At 40.2% G+C, this 14,202-nt stretch overlaps 1 protein-coding gene across 2 annotated transcripts; it reads left to right on the forward strand.

Moving 5' to 3' along the window:
• The first annotated feature begins 7,820 nt into the window (after nucleotides 1-7,820).
• Nucleotides 7,821-13,686, forward strand: LOC110865663 (protein FATTY ACID EXPORT 3, chloroplastic). 2 transcript variants are annotated; one of them, XM_022114989.2, is made up of 7 exons: nucleotides 7,821-8,239; nucleotides 10,690-11,080; nucleotides 11,330-11,497; nucleotides 11,937-11,983; nucleotides 12,107-12,144; nucleotides 12,428-12,535; nucleotides 13,396-13,686. In XM_022114989.2, exons 1-6 carry the CDS (start codon nucleotides 8,015-8,017, stop codon nucleotides 12,513-12,515), a joined length of 957 nt encoding a protein of 318 aa, XP_021970681.1. In that variant the 5' UTR covers nucleotides 7,821-8,014; the 3' UTR covers nucleotides 12,516-12,535; nucleotides 13,396-13,686. The 2 variants fall into 2 exon arrangements, with proteins under 2 accessions (XP_021970681.1, XP_021970680.1); XM_022114988.2 differs by having other exon boundaries at nucleotides 7,828-8,239; nucleotides 10,687-11,080.
• The last annotated feature ends 516 nt before the right edge of the window (nucleotides 13,687-14,202 follow it).

Consider the following 14,202-nt stretch of genomic DNA (forward strand, 5'->3'; position numbering starts at 1 on the left):
GCGCAGGGTTGGTTGGCGGTTAGACTCTTCCGCTATGGTGTCATTTGTTTGTACAAACATTAACCGGCCCAGCGCGAATCTGGTTTGATAACCTACCGACGGGACAGATCGAGTCATGGAAAGATCTGCGTAAAAAGTTTTTAACACACTTCAGTCAACAAAGGCGTTCCATGCGTGATACATCCGACGTCATGAATATCTGGCGCCGCGATGATGAGAATCTGGAGGATTTTATCACCAGATACAATAAAGAAGTGTTGGAGATTGGCGGTGTTCACGAACAACTAATCCGTGCTCAGTTTAAATACGCGGTTAGATGTGACGACATGGTCAAGGTGTTATCTGGAACAGAGGGCCTTCCCAAGAGTTGGGAAAAGATAATGGCGGCGGCCAAGGTTTATGCGCAGACTGAGAAAAACCTTACTACAAACAGGCCACCACCACCACACAACAGGCCCGCAGACTTAAGCGCAACCGGTGAGAGAAGGTTCAAAAAATCATGGCGCGAGTCATCAGGAAGTCGTTCCTCTGAAGATGCCCGCACAACAATCAACAAGCTCTCTGCACAAAGAGAAAACAAGCACGAAAATAGGGAGAGGCAGTGGACTCCCCTAACAAAGACCCCGGCAGAGGTTCTGAGTACTGAGGACTACCAGTTCAAACCTCCGATTCCGATGAAGAGTAAACGTGGTCAAGACCCGGCGCAATACTGCGAATATCATAAAGACAACGGGCACACCACGAATAACTGCATATCTCTGCGCACGGAAATAGAGAAAGCCCTCAAAAATGGAGAACTTACGCATTTACTCCAGAATATGCGCAAGGAGATTAAGCAGATTACCCGGGGAGAAGAAAGCTCAAGCAAACGGGCCAAAACTTAAAGGACTCTATAGGTTTTCCGCAGAAAAGACATGACTTATCAAATGCGGCGGAACTATCAGGGGGTAAGTTAAGTTCCATTTAATTATTAAAAAAACTTTGTAACGCCTCTAAGCTTTATCCATGAATAAAATTACAAAGTTTCTATTATTTTTGTGTTTACAAAGTGCATGCAATTTCTTTTTAGTAAGCGCAAAAACATTATGGTAGTATAAAACAAGCTCCATGCGTGGTCAGTGATCACGTCACAAACGACCATAAACTCACGCATGAGCTTCATACCAACTTCATTCGCCTTACTCAAGTAAAAGCAATTGTACTCATGCAAAATATTGTATAGTCATTTAACAAAACAAATAGAAACATACTATTTTCAGCATACAAATACGCCCTAAAGAGCTTCAAACACAGCAGTGTTTCGAATTCTTGTGCAACAGCGCACTAACAAAACAAGGATCTACATCCCACAAAAAACAAATTGTTCAAAACAATTTCATCCTACTCTAAATCTTCACCCCCATCCGGAAAGATTTCTTTGAGTTGCACCACGTGATCATCCGATTGCAGCGCCACATTTATCAACTCCATAACTGGAAGTTGCAAATTATTAAACTCCGTCTTCATGGAAGCAAGCGCAGCGGCAGTATTTACGCCAAAGGTAGCAGACTTGCTATCATTCCAGTTAACCTTCAGCGCGTCATTCACATGTTGGGAACATTCCGCGTAACCTTGCGCATACCCATCTCACCGTGCAGCAACCATCAAATTAGCAACAGTTTTATCCAGTTCTTCAGAGTTTAACACAGATTCAGCAACCTATGAAATCAAGCGAAAATAAGCATCAAAAAAGCGCATATATGATTTCGCAACAAAAAAGGGAAAAGGAACTTACACAAGCAATCCCGCGATCCTTCAACCAGGCCATATCATTCTTTAAAGGCTCAAGCTCGCTTTCCGCTGCAACCCGCGCCGTTTCTGATTTTTCCAGTTTCTCTTCAACCTCAGTCAAACAGCGGGAGGTTTCAGTATTTTCGGAATGCGCAAGCTCCAGATCCTTCTTCAGTTGTTCCTGGTCAGAAACCAAAGCAGTAAGTTCCTCTAATTCTTTATCTCTAACGGCAAGAGTGGCTAAAACTTGTACCTCCCGTTTCTCACTTCGTTCCCTATGAGAACGCGCCTCCACCAGCGCAGCTTCCATATCCGCTTTTTCTTTCTTCAATCTTTCTACCTCCGCATCTTGGTTCTTCAGATTTTCAACTTCAGCCTTAAGGTTATTAATGATATTACGAAGGTTTGCCTTTTCAGCATTATCCTTTTCGCAAATTTTTCTCCAATTTTTACGCTCCTCGAAAAGGAGAGCAGCTTCAGCCTCCGCTTTTCTTCTCCAACCAGCAACGGACCATTCCTCAGTCTTACGCTCAGTTTCAAACTTGGCTTGATCAGCTTCTAATTTAGCCATTAACTGAGCCAGACGTCTCTCATCTTTGGCGAATTTCTTCTGAGCCGCCATAAAGGATTTCTGCTCCTTATGCATGCTGTACCACTCACGAACAATACGATGGGTGGTAGAGACATGAGAAGCAGTTGCAGCAAAATAAGACTGGTAGGTCTGCTCATAAGACCGATCTTCCTGAAACTTGACCTCCCCAGGTGGAAGTATCCCCTGCAACCAATCTTGGCACACATGCCAATCCGCGAAAGTATCACCTTTCTTTAAATTCCAAACAGGGGCATGAGGGTCAGCAGCATCCTTCTCCGTATAGGTCCGATAGTAATAATCTCCCAAGGTTTCCTCTGGGCGGATGGGAGATTGTTTACTAACACCAGCAGACGAATCTTGCTCTTCAACTGTCACCTTCTCCACATGCTCCGACGTAGTGTCCGAAGGTTTAGGGGAAGGAGTAGAAGTTTTTTCAGTTGCCCCTTCCCCCAAGTCTTGAACAACAACCTCAGGGGTTGGGGGATTATCAGCATCACCCATCACACTTGGGTTAGCTTCAACAGGCTCCTCAGCTTCAACGGTCTTCTCCACACCATCAACCTCTGTAGTTTCCAGCTGATCAGCAACAGAAATGTGTGGAGGGGTAGAGGGAAGTTCTTTATTCACCACAAATGGCAAGTTTGTGGGAATTGGAGCAACAGGAACTTCTGGAAAAGTAAAAATCCATAAGGATCTAGTCCGCATAAAGAAAACAAGGAAAGATGCTACTTACCAGGAATAGATTTCGTAACAAAGGCATCAAGTTTCCCTCTTCGGGTAATTTTCTTCTGAACTTTTTTAGGAGGTTGACCCTCCGCGTCAGTGTCAGCTTGCTTCCTTTTACCAGCCTTCCTATGCACCAAATGCTCGGGACTAGAATCCAAATCGATAGGCTCGTTTGGATTGGAAGGGGGAACGTCAGCAGAGTCCCTCGGCTCAGGTTTCGGTTCTCGAACAGTCACTACAGGAGCAAGACCCTCCAAAGAATCAGAAACCACCACATAATCACACCTGGAGTCAGGAGAACGGCGCGTACCTTTCTTCTCTCCAACATTCTTCATCTCCAACGGTTGAACTTTAACAGCTTCACCCCTCTTCGACGAAGAAGCAGAAATTTTCGCGCGCCTTTTCTTTTCAGGACCTATGCCCAAATTCAACAACTCACCTGCAAAGGCGCAGAATAAAGAATTTACCCACAACGTGCAAGAACAGGAAACAGAAATAAATGTAACTTACCCGCACCAGCAGCCGGGTGAACAGATAAATCCGCATCCCGCGGAAGAACAAAATTTCCCACAATGTGGTGGTACCAAAGCTCTTCTTCTGGTTTTTTCTTGATTGTACCCATTCGACCGCCTTCCCTCTTGAAGGCAACGACATACAGAGAAACAACTACAGTCGAAGAAAGCAGCAGGTCAAAAAAAAAAAAAGAGGGGAAGAATCCCAAACTTACTATGACCATCCTCCGTATATACAGGTTTGTCGTCACGCTCCATCTTCCAGTTTAAACTCATGCCGACTCCAACAAGAGCTTTCTCCGGCAACACAATGTTAGGCACATCTTTCAAATCTTGATGCCAGTTCTCACTAACGGGGGTCTGAAGGGTTTCAATCGGAACATCATCCTTCCCCCTTAGAACCATCTTCATCGGAATCACTCCAGCCTTGATAAAGAAAAATTTTTGCTTCCAATCATGGAAAGATTTCGGGGGATGCAGTAAAATTTTCTTAGCAGAAACCCTCTGAACGAACGAATAGAACCCTTGGGTACAATGCATCTGATGAAAAACCCTAAATTGGGGGACGGTTGGTTCAACATACATCGTCCGACACACGAATTCAAAATGTCGAACCCTAACCATACCAATAGGGTGAAGTTGGGAGATATGCAAGTTGTAAAACTCAAGGATTTCAAGAAAAAATCTAGTGACAGGCAAGCGAAAATTACCATCACAGAAAAAATCCCAAAAGAGGGTAATATACCCAGCCGGAGCATCCGCAGCCGTCTGCCCCTCTTCAGGGTACAGAGCACCCCAGCTTTCTGGAAACTTGAAATTCTGAACTAAACCATCAAAAGACGCTCTAGACCACTTCAACGGTGGAAGTTCAGTCGACATCTCTTCAGCAAGACCTTCTTGATGTTCTCCGATTGACATAAAAAGGGGAATAGTGGATTTTCTTTTAAACAAAGAAGGGGGAAAATTTTTCAACAAAACAATAATTACACAAGAGAGGTTACCCAAACGTTATATATACTTATCGCAATAAATAGCATCGGTAACCGTCACAGCGACTGTTCCGGGTATCACAGTTCCCCAAACAGCAGAAAAAAGAAATGTCAGAACACACACGCGTTTACATGCGCGCGTGTAAGACACGGACAGTAAAAAACAACTGACAATGACAGGTTGTCAAATCAATTTACTACACCAGCCTCGTTGAAAGTCAAAGATTTTCCATAAAAAATCTTTACAAAAAATTCAATCTTCTCATAGAAGATTTCTTATTTTTTCGCGCCCAAAAACATTTCTCTCTCTTAAGTCCAGTGCTCCACTTATTTGCATAAGTACAACACTAGACTGGGGGGACTTGAAGGGGTAAGGTCCCAAAAACCTCATAAAAAGGATTTGAGACCATACCACAAACTGGCCTTTCAACCTTTTAACCTTGCGCGGCCGCGCATTGGTCTTACAAAAGGGAGAAAATAATCAACAATTTATAGTCACGCGCCCAAAGGAAAACATAAAATCCTTGCGCCTTCTTCCATTAGCAAAGGATTAAAATCCTGAAGATCAATACGTCCGCCCAAATATCCAAACTTGGATATTATTTTGCCCAGACTTGGGATTTATACATCTGTGTCCACACAGTAAGGTGTCACACTAGATTACAGCAGTAATCTTCTAGAAAGAATATGATCGTGCACCACCCAGACGGTTATAACCGTCTGGACACGTGTCATTACTACAGGTATCCCTGAAACCACAACGAAAACATGCAATTAGAGAATGATCTCCAATTAATCACTTTCCACGTGGCAATCCCCCAGCCATAGATCAAACCACGATCCGTGTGCATTCACATCGGATCGAGACAACTTAACGTGGGATCAAAGAACTTAACGAAAGAAAATATAACCGCTACGGCGTTAGCATCTTCCGTCATCTTTTCAATAACAGGTTTTCCCTCCCAAACTCCCGGTTATAAATACGAGAACTGTTCAGGTATAAACTCAGATCACACTCACTTCTCAAATACTTTCTCTTCTCCATTACCAATACTTATTCTCACACTAGAGTCGGGTCAAGGAGAGAACCCTCTTCTCCCCTTGGCGAGGCTAACGGTGCTCTTTTTTGCAGAATCACCGGAGAAAAAGTTCGGCAGCAACTGAATCAACCGAGAGAGAGCTAACCCTTTTATGCGGATTCAAACCCCCTAGATATTTCGGTTCCGACCATTTATCTAGTGTTTCTTCATTATGCATTAATTAAATATTAATTAATTTGTACGGATACCTGGTTTGGTGAGGGTTGTCACATATACGACCCGTATACATGTGGTAACACCAAAAACTTTGAAAAAAATCTCACAAAATAAATCCATTGGGCCGTATACGTTTTACTGATCGTATACACATGTATACGGGTCGTATACTATTAAATCAAAAAACATTCTCTGCATATTTTCCTATTCAAAAACATTCTATACGAGCCAAATAATGTTATATGACCCGTATACAATAGGGGGTGTGAAAATAAGATATAGGGTGTGTGTAAATAAAAGGGCCTTAAAAAAACAAAGTTGATTTTGCTGCTATGGTCTGATGCATTAAAAAAACAAAGTTGATTTTACTCTCATTTCAAAATCAAAAATCAAAATCATTAATACCACTCACACTAAGGGTCTGTTTGGTATGAGGTAATGGAATGTACGAAGGAATGGAATGGACGAGGTAATGGAATGGACGAGGGAATGCAATGGATCATTACTATTCCATGTCTTATTTGGTTACCATGTGTGAATGGAATGAATTATTATTATTGTGTATTGTTTGGTAGGCAAGAAAAACGGAGTAATAAAATAAGCGGTGAGTGGTGGTGGTGGTCGGTGGTAGTGATTGTGGGTGGTTATAGGTGGTGGGTGTCGGCGGCGGCGATGGGTGGTGGTGGTGGCGGCAAGTGGCGGTGCGGCGGTGACGACGAGTGGTGGTGGCGGCAAGGTGGCCGTTGGTGGTGGGTGGCAGCAGAGGTGGCGGCAGCGGCGACGGTTGGTGGTGGCGTTAACGATGGTGGTGGGCAGCGGCAGCAGCAAGCGGCGTTGGCGGTTGGTCGCAGCTGTGGGTGATAACGGTGGCGAGTGGGTGGCGGCGGCGGCGGTGGCTGTCGGGGTGAGGTGGTGGCGGGTGGCGGCGATGGTGTCGGTGGTGGTTGGTGGTGGGTTGTGGCGAAGGTGGTGGGTTGTGGTGTTGTTGATGAATGGTGCAAAAGGGGATGGAATGGAAAAAAAAAACATGGGGGGTGGAAGGAATGATTTTGAGGGAATGGAATGCCTTTTGGAATGGGTGATTCCATTCCTTTGACCAACCAAACACCATTTTCTTCATTCCCTCGTAATCATTCATTCCATTCTACCTCTCATTCCTGCATACCAAACACTACCTAATAGTACTCATAAAGTACAACCAGTTAATGCATCCGAATTTTTATATGCATCACATATTTATATTTATATTTAGATACTACAAAATCTACAAAGGGGAATAGTGTTAGAGCGCTACCTGACACTCTCTTATTGGCTCGTATAAAATACAATTTTACCCCCAATTAAAATTACGATTTTATCCCTGTTCTAAATTAAGTATTGCCATCACTATAGTGCCAGGCTGTTGTCTGGCACTCCCCTATTGGCTTGAAGAAATTACGATTTTACCCCGAGTTAAAATTACGAATTTGCCCCTGCTCAAAATTACAATTTTGCCCCGGCTCAAAACTACTGTATTGCCATCGTTTTAGTGCCAGGCTCCTGCCTGGCACTGCCCTATTAGCTCGAACAAATTACGATTTTTCCCCGGTTAAAATAACAAATTTGCCCTTGCTCAAAATCATGACTTTGCTCTGGTTAAAAATTACGGTATTCTTATTGCTTTAGCTTCAAGCAAATTACAGTTTTCCCCCGGCTCTAAGTGACAATCTTGCTATCGTTTTACTTTTTTTTTTCTTTTACCAAAACTATGGTAATATTTTGTTTTACCTTTTTTTAGCAAAACTGTAGCAATGTTTTGTTTTAATTGATTAACTCGATGTACTTTTTATTGAAAACGTGTTACGAGTAGTATATAGAAGTAACGGAAACAGATTTGTATATGTTATGAAACTGAAAAATATTCAATTTAGCGTCCTAGGGCAAGCAACGCATAAACTAGTTTGTGTACCATCACAAAAGATCCAATAGGTCCCACCAATTGATATTCATTACGTGCCAACAAAGTGATGCAATACTTGACTTTCCGGCATCCCGGCTCACTTTAGTACCAACCCTTCACCTATCGTTCTCTTCGCCTCCATCCAGCCCATACGTACCAAGCTCACATTAGCATCAATCATCTCTCAAACAAATTAACAGTTGCAGCAACAAACCCTAACAACAACAGTCATGAACACTGCAATCAACACTCCTACTATAACCAACCCTAACCCTAGCGACCTATGCATAAACAGACCTCCAACGGCCACGTTTTGTCGGTTATCCCCGCTTCTCCGACCTCGTAGCTCCGGCGTACTCACGCTACCGGTTTCTGTCTCCGGTTATCCGAAAGGTTTACTCATCTCCGGTTCGAAGTTCCGGAACCGGCCGGTTTTCTCGTTTGCTGAGGATTCGGTGAGTTGAAATTTGGTTTGAAGTTATGGTAATTTAGTTTAGTGTTAGTTTCTCATTGTTCGGGAGAATTTTGCTTTTAATGTTCTAGATTAGTAGCTGTTCAAGTAGTAATTTGAATTGCAAGTAGTAGGCTGTCCAAAGAGCCCACCGGACCTTTGCTTGTGCTTGGTTCCATGGTTATAAAACTAGTCGGCCGTTGGGTACCGACCAGCGATTAAGCATTTAATCGGATTGAGATTTATATATGTAATATTTATTTTTTGGGTAAAGGGTTACCCCGGTAAATTTTATAAATCAAACCAACAAAAAAACCAAGTGAGGAACAAAAACATTCCTCAGTTCTCTAGCATGGCATACCACACTAGAGTAGACAAAAAACAAACAAAGCACACCAGGCTAAACAAGACAACAATACAACTCGACACTCAACACAAACAAGTCTCCACCATCAGCCGCAATCATCGTCCATTAGCAACAAGCCACGTGGTAAGCTCCAATCCTGCAAAATCCCATGGATCTGTGTCCTCCTCTTGAATCTCATGGTGTGAAGCTTCAACCGAACCGTAGTCAGAATAAGCTCTATAAGCTGATCAGCTCCCTTTTCCTGCTCGAGAATAATCTTTGATTCCTTTCCTGCCAAACAAAATACGCTGCTCCACCTACAACACGCTTCCCAATAACTCTGGTAGCACTCCTAGAGGTCGCATACAAAACCAAATGTTCAAGAATCAGCTCCCAATTATTAGGAATCGTCCCCATACCAGCTCTATGTTTAATGCCATTCCAAACCTGAGTCGCATAAGATCACTCAAAAAACAAATGCTCATGTGAATCCGGCCCACAAGTACATAGCGAACAACATAGTAAATTAAAATTTGCATTGCCCGAGGAATACCATTTACTCATCACATCCCGCTTCTTCAATCGCTTATGAACCAGAAGCCACATAAAAAAACGAATGGCGAGGAATAGATTGAGCAAACCAAACTACATTTTTATATATAAATACACATTTTTATAAATAAATATTTTAAGTAGACAGATTTTGACCCCTCCTCGGTCCATTTTTTAAGTATACAGGATTAATCGCCGAGTTTGGTTGGAAATTGGCCGGAATTTACAGGTTTTGGCCGGAATCTGGCTGGAATCACTGGTTTTTGGCCGGGCGACTAGGGCTGATCAAGGCTGACTACCGATTAATAGACAAATCAACGAAAAATTACAAAATGACCCGCCGACTAGTCCCGCTTTTACAACACTGCTTGGCTCTTTTACAAACCGAACGGAGCCGAAAATTGAACGACTTTTTGAGAGAGTGTTAAGTGGGAGTGGTTTGGACAGCCCTAGCAAGCAGTAGAGTCTGTAGAGACGGTCTTAGGTTGGTTTTAATTCTGAATTGATATTTATATTCTCTGTGTGTCTACAATGTAGTAGGCCTGGTAAGAAATTATCTCATCGTTTGGGGAAAACCTGTTGTTTGATTCGCTAAATTGGTAATAAAAGTTGAAAATAATATTAATCTCATAGAAAGGGTAGAGACCCTTTTAGGTAGGTTTTAATATTGTATTAATATACATATATGTTGTATATTTACAGTGCAGTAAGTATGTTATTAGATTGAAGTAATGATGTGCAGTTTCTTTTCTTAGGCTGAGGGATGTTTGTTTATCTTGTGGTTGGGTTATATGAGGCTGGGGATAAGCAAAATAGTTGTGTGCTCAAGTTGAGTTTTTGTTTGAAAATGAAATTTAGCAATGTTTATTTAGATTGAACTTTGAAAAAAAGAGAAACTAAATTTGAAAATGACTCATGTAGGCCTTAAAATAAGCTTTTTTGATGCTCGAGTGGTTAATGGGGGTGAATAGTATGTCGGTTGATGTTGTTGGATACATGGTTAAACACAATAAAAGCACGTCTTATTATTATGATGAGAAACACGAGTATTGAAATTACTCGTATGTTTACAGTACATTACAACACTGTCTCTACAAGATCTAACCAGTTAAAGAATCAAGAATTAATGGACAATACACGATCAAACCGCAAATCGGTTGTGAGACTTCTGAGTTATGAAGTTCTATAAACAAATCTAGATCGATACCAAAAGGTTCCACATAGACCAAGACCATATTATAGATAGATGGCTTAAAAACGTGTGTGAGGTGGCGGAGGCCATATTATAGAAAGATGCTAGGTTAAAGAAGCATTTGGTGATCCCTGCCAGAGTATAACTACAGGAAAGGGAAGTTGTAAAGGTGGTCTCTACCTTGATTAGAAAAGTTATAGATTTTTAGTGATATTTATCTTATTTTTTATTATTTAAAATTTGGGTGTTCAAGGAATAACATGCGCCTCACATACGTGATGTGTGCGCCTTCGCCCCGTGCCTCGGCTTCGGGGGCCCTATTAAACATAAGGGTAATGATGTATCCTGTTTGCGTTTTTAGAAGCCTTCTGAAATTGAAATAGAAGAGGAAGCAAACCGTATTCAAGAACAAGCTCAAGAATCTGAAGAAGCCTGGAAACAAACTTTAGCCTCTTTCAAAGAACAAGCATTAAAAATGTTGAATATTTCCCAAGAAGCTTATGAAGTGTACTTAACAAAGGCTACAACAATACTGAAGGAGACCTCACATCAATTAAAGATCCAAGCTGATAAAGCGAGTGAGGATTTGAGTGTGGTCGCTAAGGAACTTAGTGAAGAAGGTAAAGTGTATCTGTCTTCTGCTGCAGAGAACTCCCCTGCACCAGTGAAGGATATTGTGGAAACCTTTGCTTCTTCAGCTGATGACTTGAAAGATGTATCACAAGTGCTTGACTTTTATGTCGGTATTCCATATGGTAATGTTATTCTTTCATGCATCATAATCTGTCTGCAAATGTTTGATAGTTCCTTGACGCTGTTCACTCGTTCCTAAACTTTAGAGGTGGCAGTTTCACCACATTCACTGATTCAATTATGATTACGAAACATACGAAAACGATTAGCAAAGAGGAAACACGCCAAATGGGTGGAAGTCACCTAAGGTGTATATGTAATGCATAAAACCACTAGTATCAACTTTTGATGTACTGTATTATTTTTTACAGGTGGGCTGCTTACTTTAGGTGGTTTCCTTTCTTTCATGATTACCGGAAGCATATCTGCAATTAGATTTGGTGTTATTCTTGGTGGAACTCTTCTGGGCTTGGCTGTCTATAGTCTACGATCATGGAAGAAAGGGGAATCGTCTGTTGTTGCTTTGAAAGGCCAAGCAGGTTGGTATAGTGTATTGATCTGCTTTTGATTATATCTGGCTAATGTGCGTGATTTACTTTAAATGACGCATTGATCCCTGGTTATAACAATAGTATATTTGTGATCTGGTGTTTTCTAGTTGTTTTTGATGAAAAATAAAAGTAATGGCTAAGAGGTCAAGGGGGTTTTTGTTTTCAAAGCCAAGTGATGAGTTTTTTATTTTTTGTTTTACACATTTAAAAATAATTACAGGATTATATTCTTTATATAATCACCCATTCCCTGCCTTTTGATGTCTGAAATTTGAATTGAGTTTACCAGTGATTATAATGTTTTGATTTTTGAATTGGATCTGTAGCTAAAGATGTGGCATATAAAAATCAGTTTTAATTTTTCTAGTCATGAAGTATTGTTAGTTGTAGCTAATCTGAGTTTGATGAAGAATTGTTGAATTTGCAGCCATTGCTACAATATTGTTTTTGAGGGATCTACGCCTAGTGTTCTCGGTGAGTGACAAATATCTATATATCTGTATCTATAAATGTGTGTACACAATCTACGTATAAACATAGATATGCTTGTGTGTTATGTCATGACACTAACACACATCACATTTTCATTCTCTACAGAGACCTGCATTCACCAGATATATTACACTGATAATCAGGTTTGGAACATTTACTCGTATTTAACTCTAAAACATTCTGCATTACCATTTCCATTTTTTAGGATCTTCTCCTGATAATAAATACTCTTCACCTTTATTTTCTTTAATTGCTCACTTTATTTTTTTTATTATTTTGTTATATTGGGATCATAAAATTGTAAAAACCGAACAATCAAGTAGTTCACCTCTTCTGCTAGAATGTTTAAGATTAGCATTCAAACATGCAATTTTAGGGTTCATGATGGTAATTTTATTATATTTTGTTTTGATTTTTATTGTGCAGTGGTGTGGCACTGGCGTTTTACATCTACAGAGTCACATACTCACGTGGACAGTCAACAGGAGGATCGAGTATTGAGAATGAAACTTAAAATTAGCTCTATGTTGCAAGGTCAGCATTTGATATGCATTCGTTCATTTTTTAACTGCTATAATTTCTTTCTAAATAAAAAAGATCAACTCACATCATTTGTTAGATGTGCAGTTTCAAATTAGTTCTACGGGTTTTATGTTATGTCTAATGGGTAAACTGTAAAACTTTTAAGTGGCACGATTCACAAATATTATTGTAGTATTTTAAATGATATAGTTTCTGTATTTATATTTAGTATATTAATTATATGTAAATTTCAAGAGTGAAACTAAAATGCTTCTTGTAGAATGTAGATGTTGCCATTTCGACCCTTATACAAGTTTTAAACAAGTTGATTCATGTTATTCTTAATAATAGTTCAACTGGGTCAAAATGCAAACTTCTTTTGATAGTAAGAGATTAACTCATGTATGATTCATTTATCTCTGACCTGTACTAAAACATATCCGTGTTGATCGTTACCCGACCCGTCCATTTTGCGACATCTAGTTTTTTTTTATTTCATGTTTTATGACAGCTTCTTTAACTTGCGGGTTGAGAAACAATATTTGTTCTTCTCTAGAATGTTAAGTACCCTTAACAAATGGGACTCGGATTTTTGAGAAGAATAACATAGTGACTGGGTGGTTTTAGAGGTAGCAATTTCAACCCCGTTGGTTGTAAAATGGTCGATTTGGTTTATTTATGTAGGTTGAAAACCACATGAAGTTTATTTTTGAAGCAAACAACCTGTTAACGCTATATTCAAATATTTAGATTGTTACCGTAAAAGTTTAGTGTTTGTATACCCCTTTTGACTCAAACGTGTTATGACCCGTTACCCAATCCACCTGACCCGCGCATCTTACTAATTCCAGTTCCACTTATTTATGTTTCAGGTAATAATGAATGACAATAATACCCCACCGTCGGCTTCTATTGTTGTGTGTTTCTAGTGTAATGGAATCCGAGTTTCGACTTTGTTTCCTTCATATTTTGAAAGGCGTCTACTCCTATTTTTATGTGTTCCCAATGTAACGGAATCCGGGTTTCGACTTTGTTTCCTTCATTTTTTGAAGGGCATGAGTGATATGATATCCTATTTTGAAGGCAAATGTTCCCTACATTTTTTTTTCCGAAAACATTTCATTTTCTTAATGTATTTAACCAAAGAAGAGTTAAGGATTGTAGCATCTAGTTTTTGTGACTTTATTATAATGCAAGGTTTGTTGGGGGTGTTTGGGTAAATGCTTATATAATTGCCCCTGCATATGGGATAATTTCATTTATTTGTTAACAGTCAGAATTAGTAATGACTCGGCTGTAATAATAAGCCGAGTCAACTCAATTAGATGTTTACCAACGACCCAAAAACTGAGCATGTATTCGGCTTGCTGTAAGCTTGTGGTTTGATGAGTAGACCTTTTTTCTCAGTTTTGTGATATCTTTCTGTATGCTCTCTTTACCAAAGGCAGAAGTCGCAAACTGAAATGATTATAAGAGCTAAATGAGCTGGTTACTCGAGTCAAATCAACTCAAGTTTTTATACGAACGAGCTATCTTTCGTTCTAGTTCGGATAGTTGTACAGTCAGAGGTTCGGAACAAGTCAACTAGAGTTTTATTAGCGAATTTTCAAGGCCGGTTTTACATAACATTTTTAACTTCATAATTTATTTATGGTTAGTTTTGTAAGTGTTGATAAATA

This window comes from Helianthus annuus, chromosome 6, assembly GCF_002127325.2.
Source record: "Helianthus annuus cultivar XRQ/B chromosome 6, HanXRQr2.0-SUNRISE, whole genome shotgun sequence".
NCBI lineage: Eukaryota > Viridiplantae > Streptophyta > Magnoliopsida > Asterales > Asteraceae > Helianthus > Helianthus annuus.

Coding starts and splice junctions, on each gene's coding strand:
- LOC110865663 (XM_022114988.2), top strand. CDS start 8,015: ATGAACACTGCAATCAACACTCCTACTATAACCAACCCTAACCCTAGC. Junction 11,081..11,329: donor TTATGTCGGTATTCCATATG/GTAATGTTATTC, acceptor TATTTTTTACAG/GTGGGCTGCTTACTTTAGGT. Junction 11,984..12,106: donor ATCTACGCCTAGTGTTCTCG/GTGAGTGACAAA, acceptor CATTCTCTACAG/AGACCTGCATTCACCAGATA.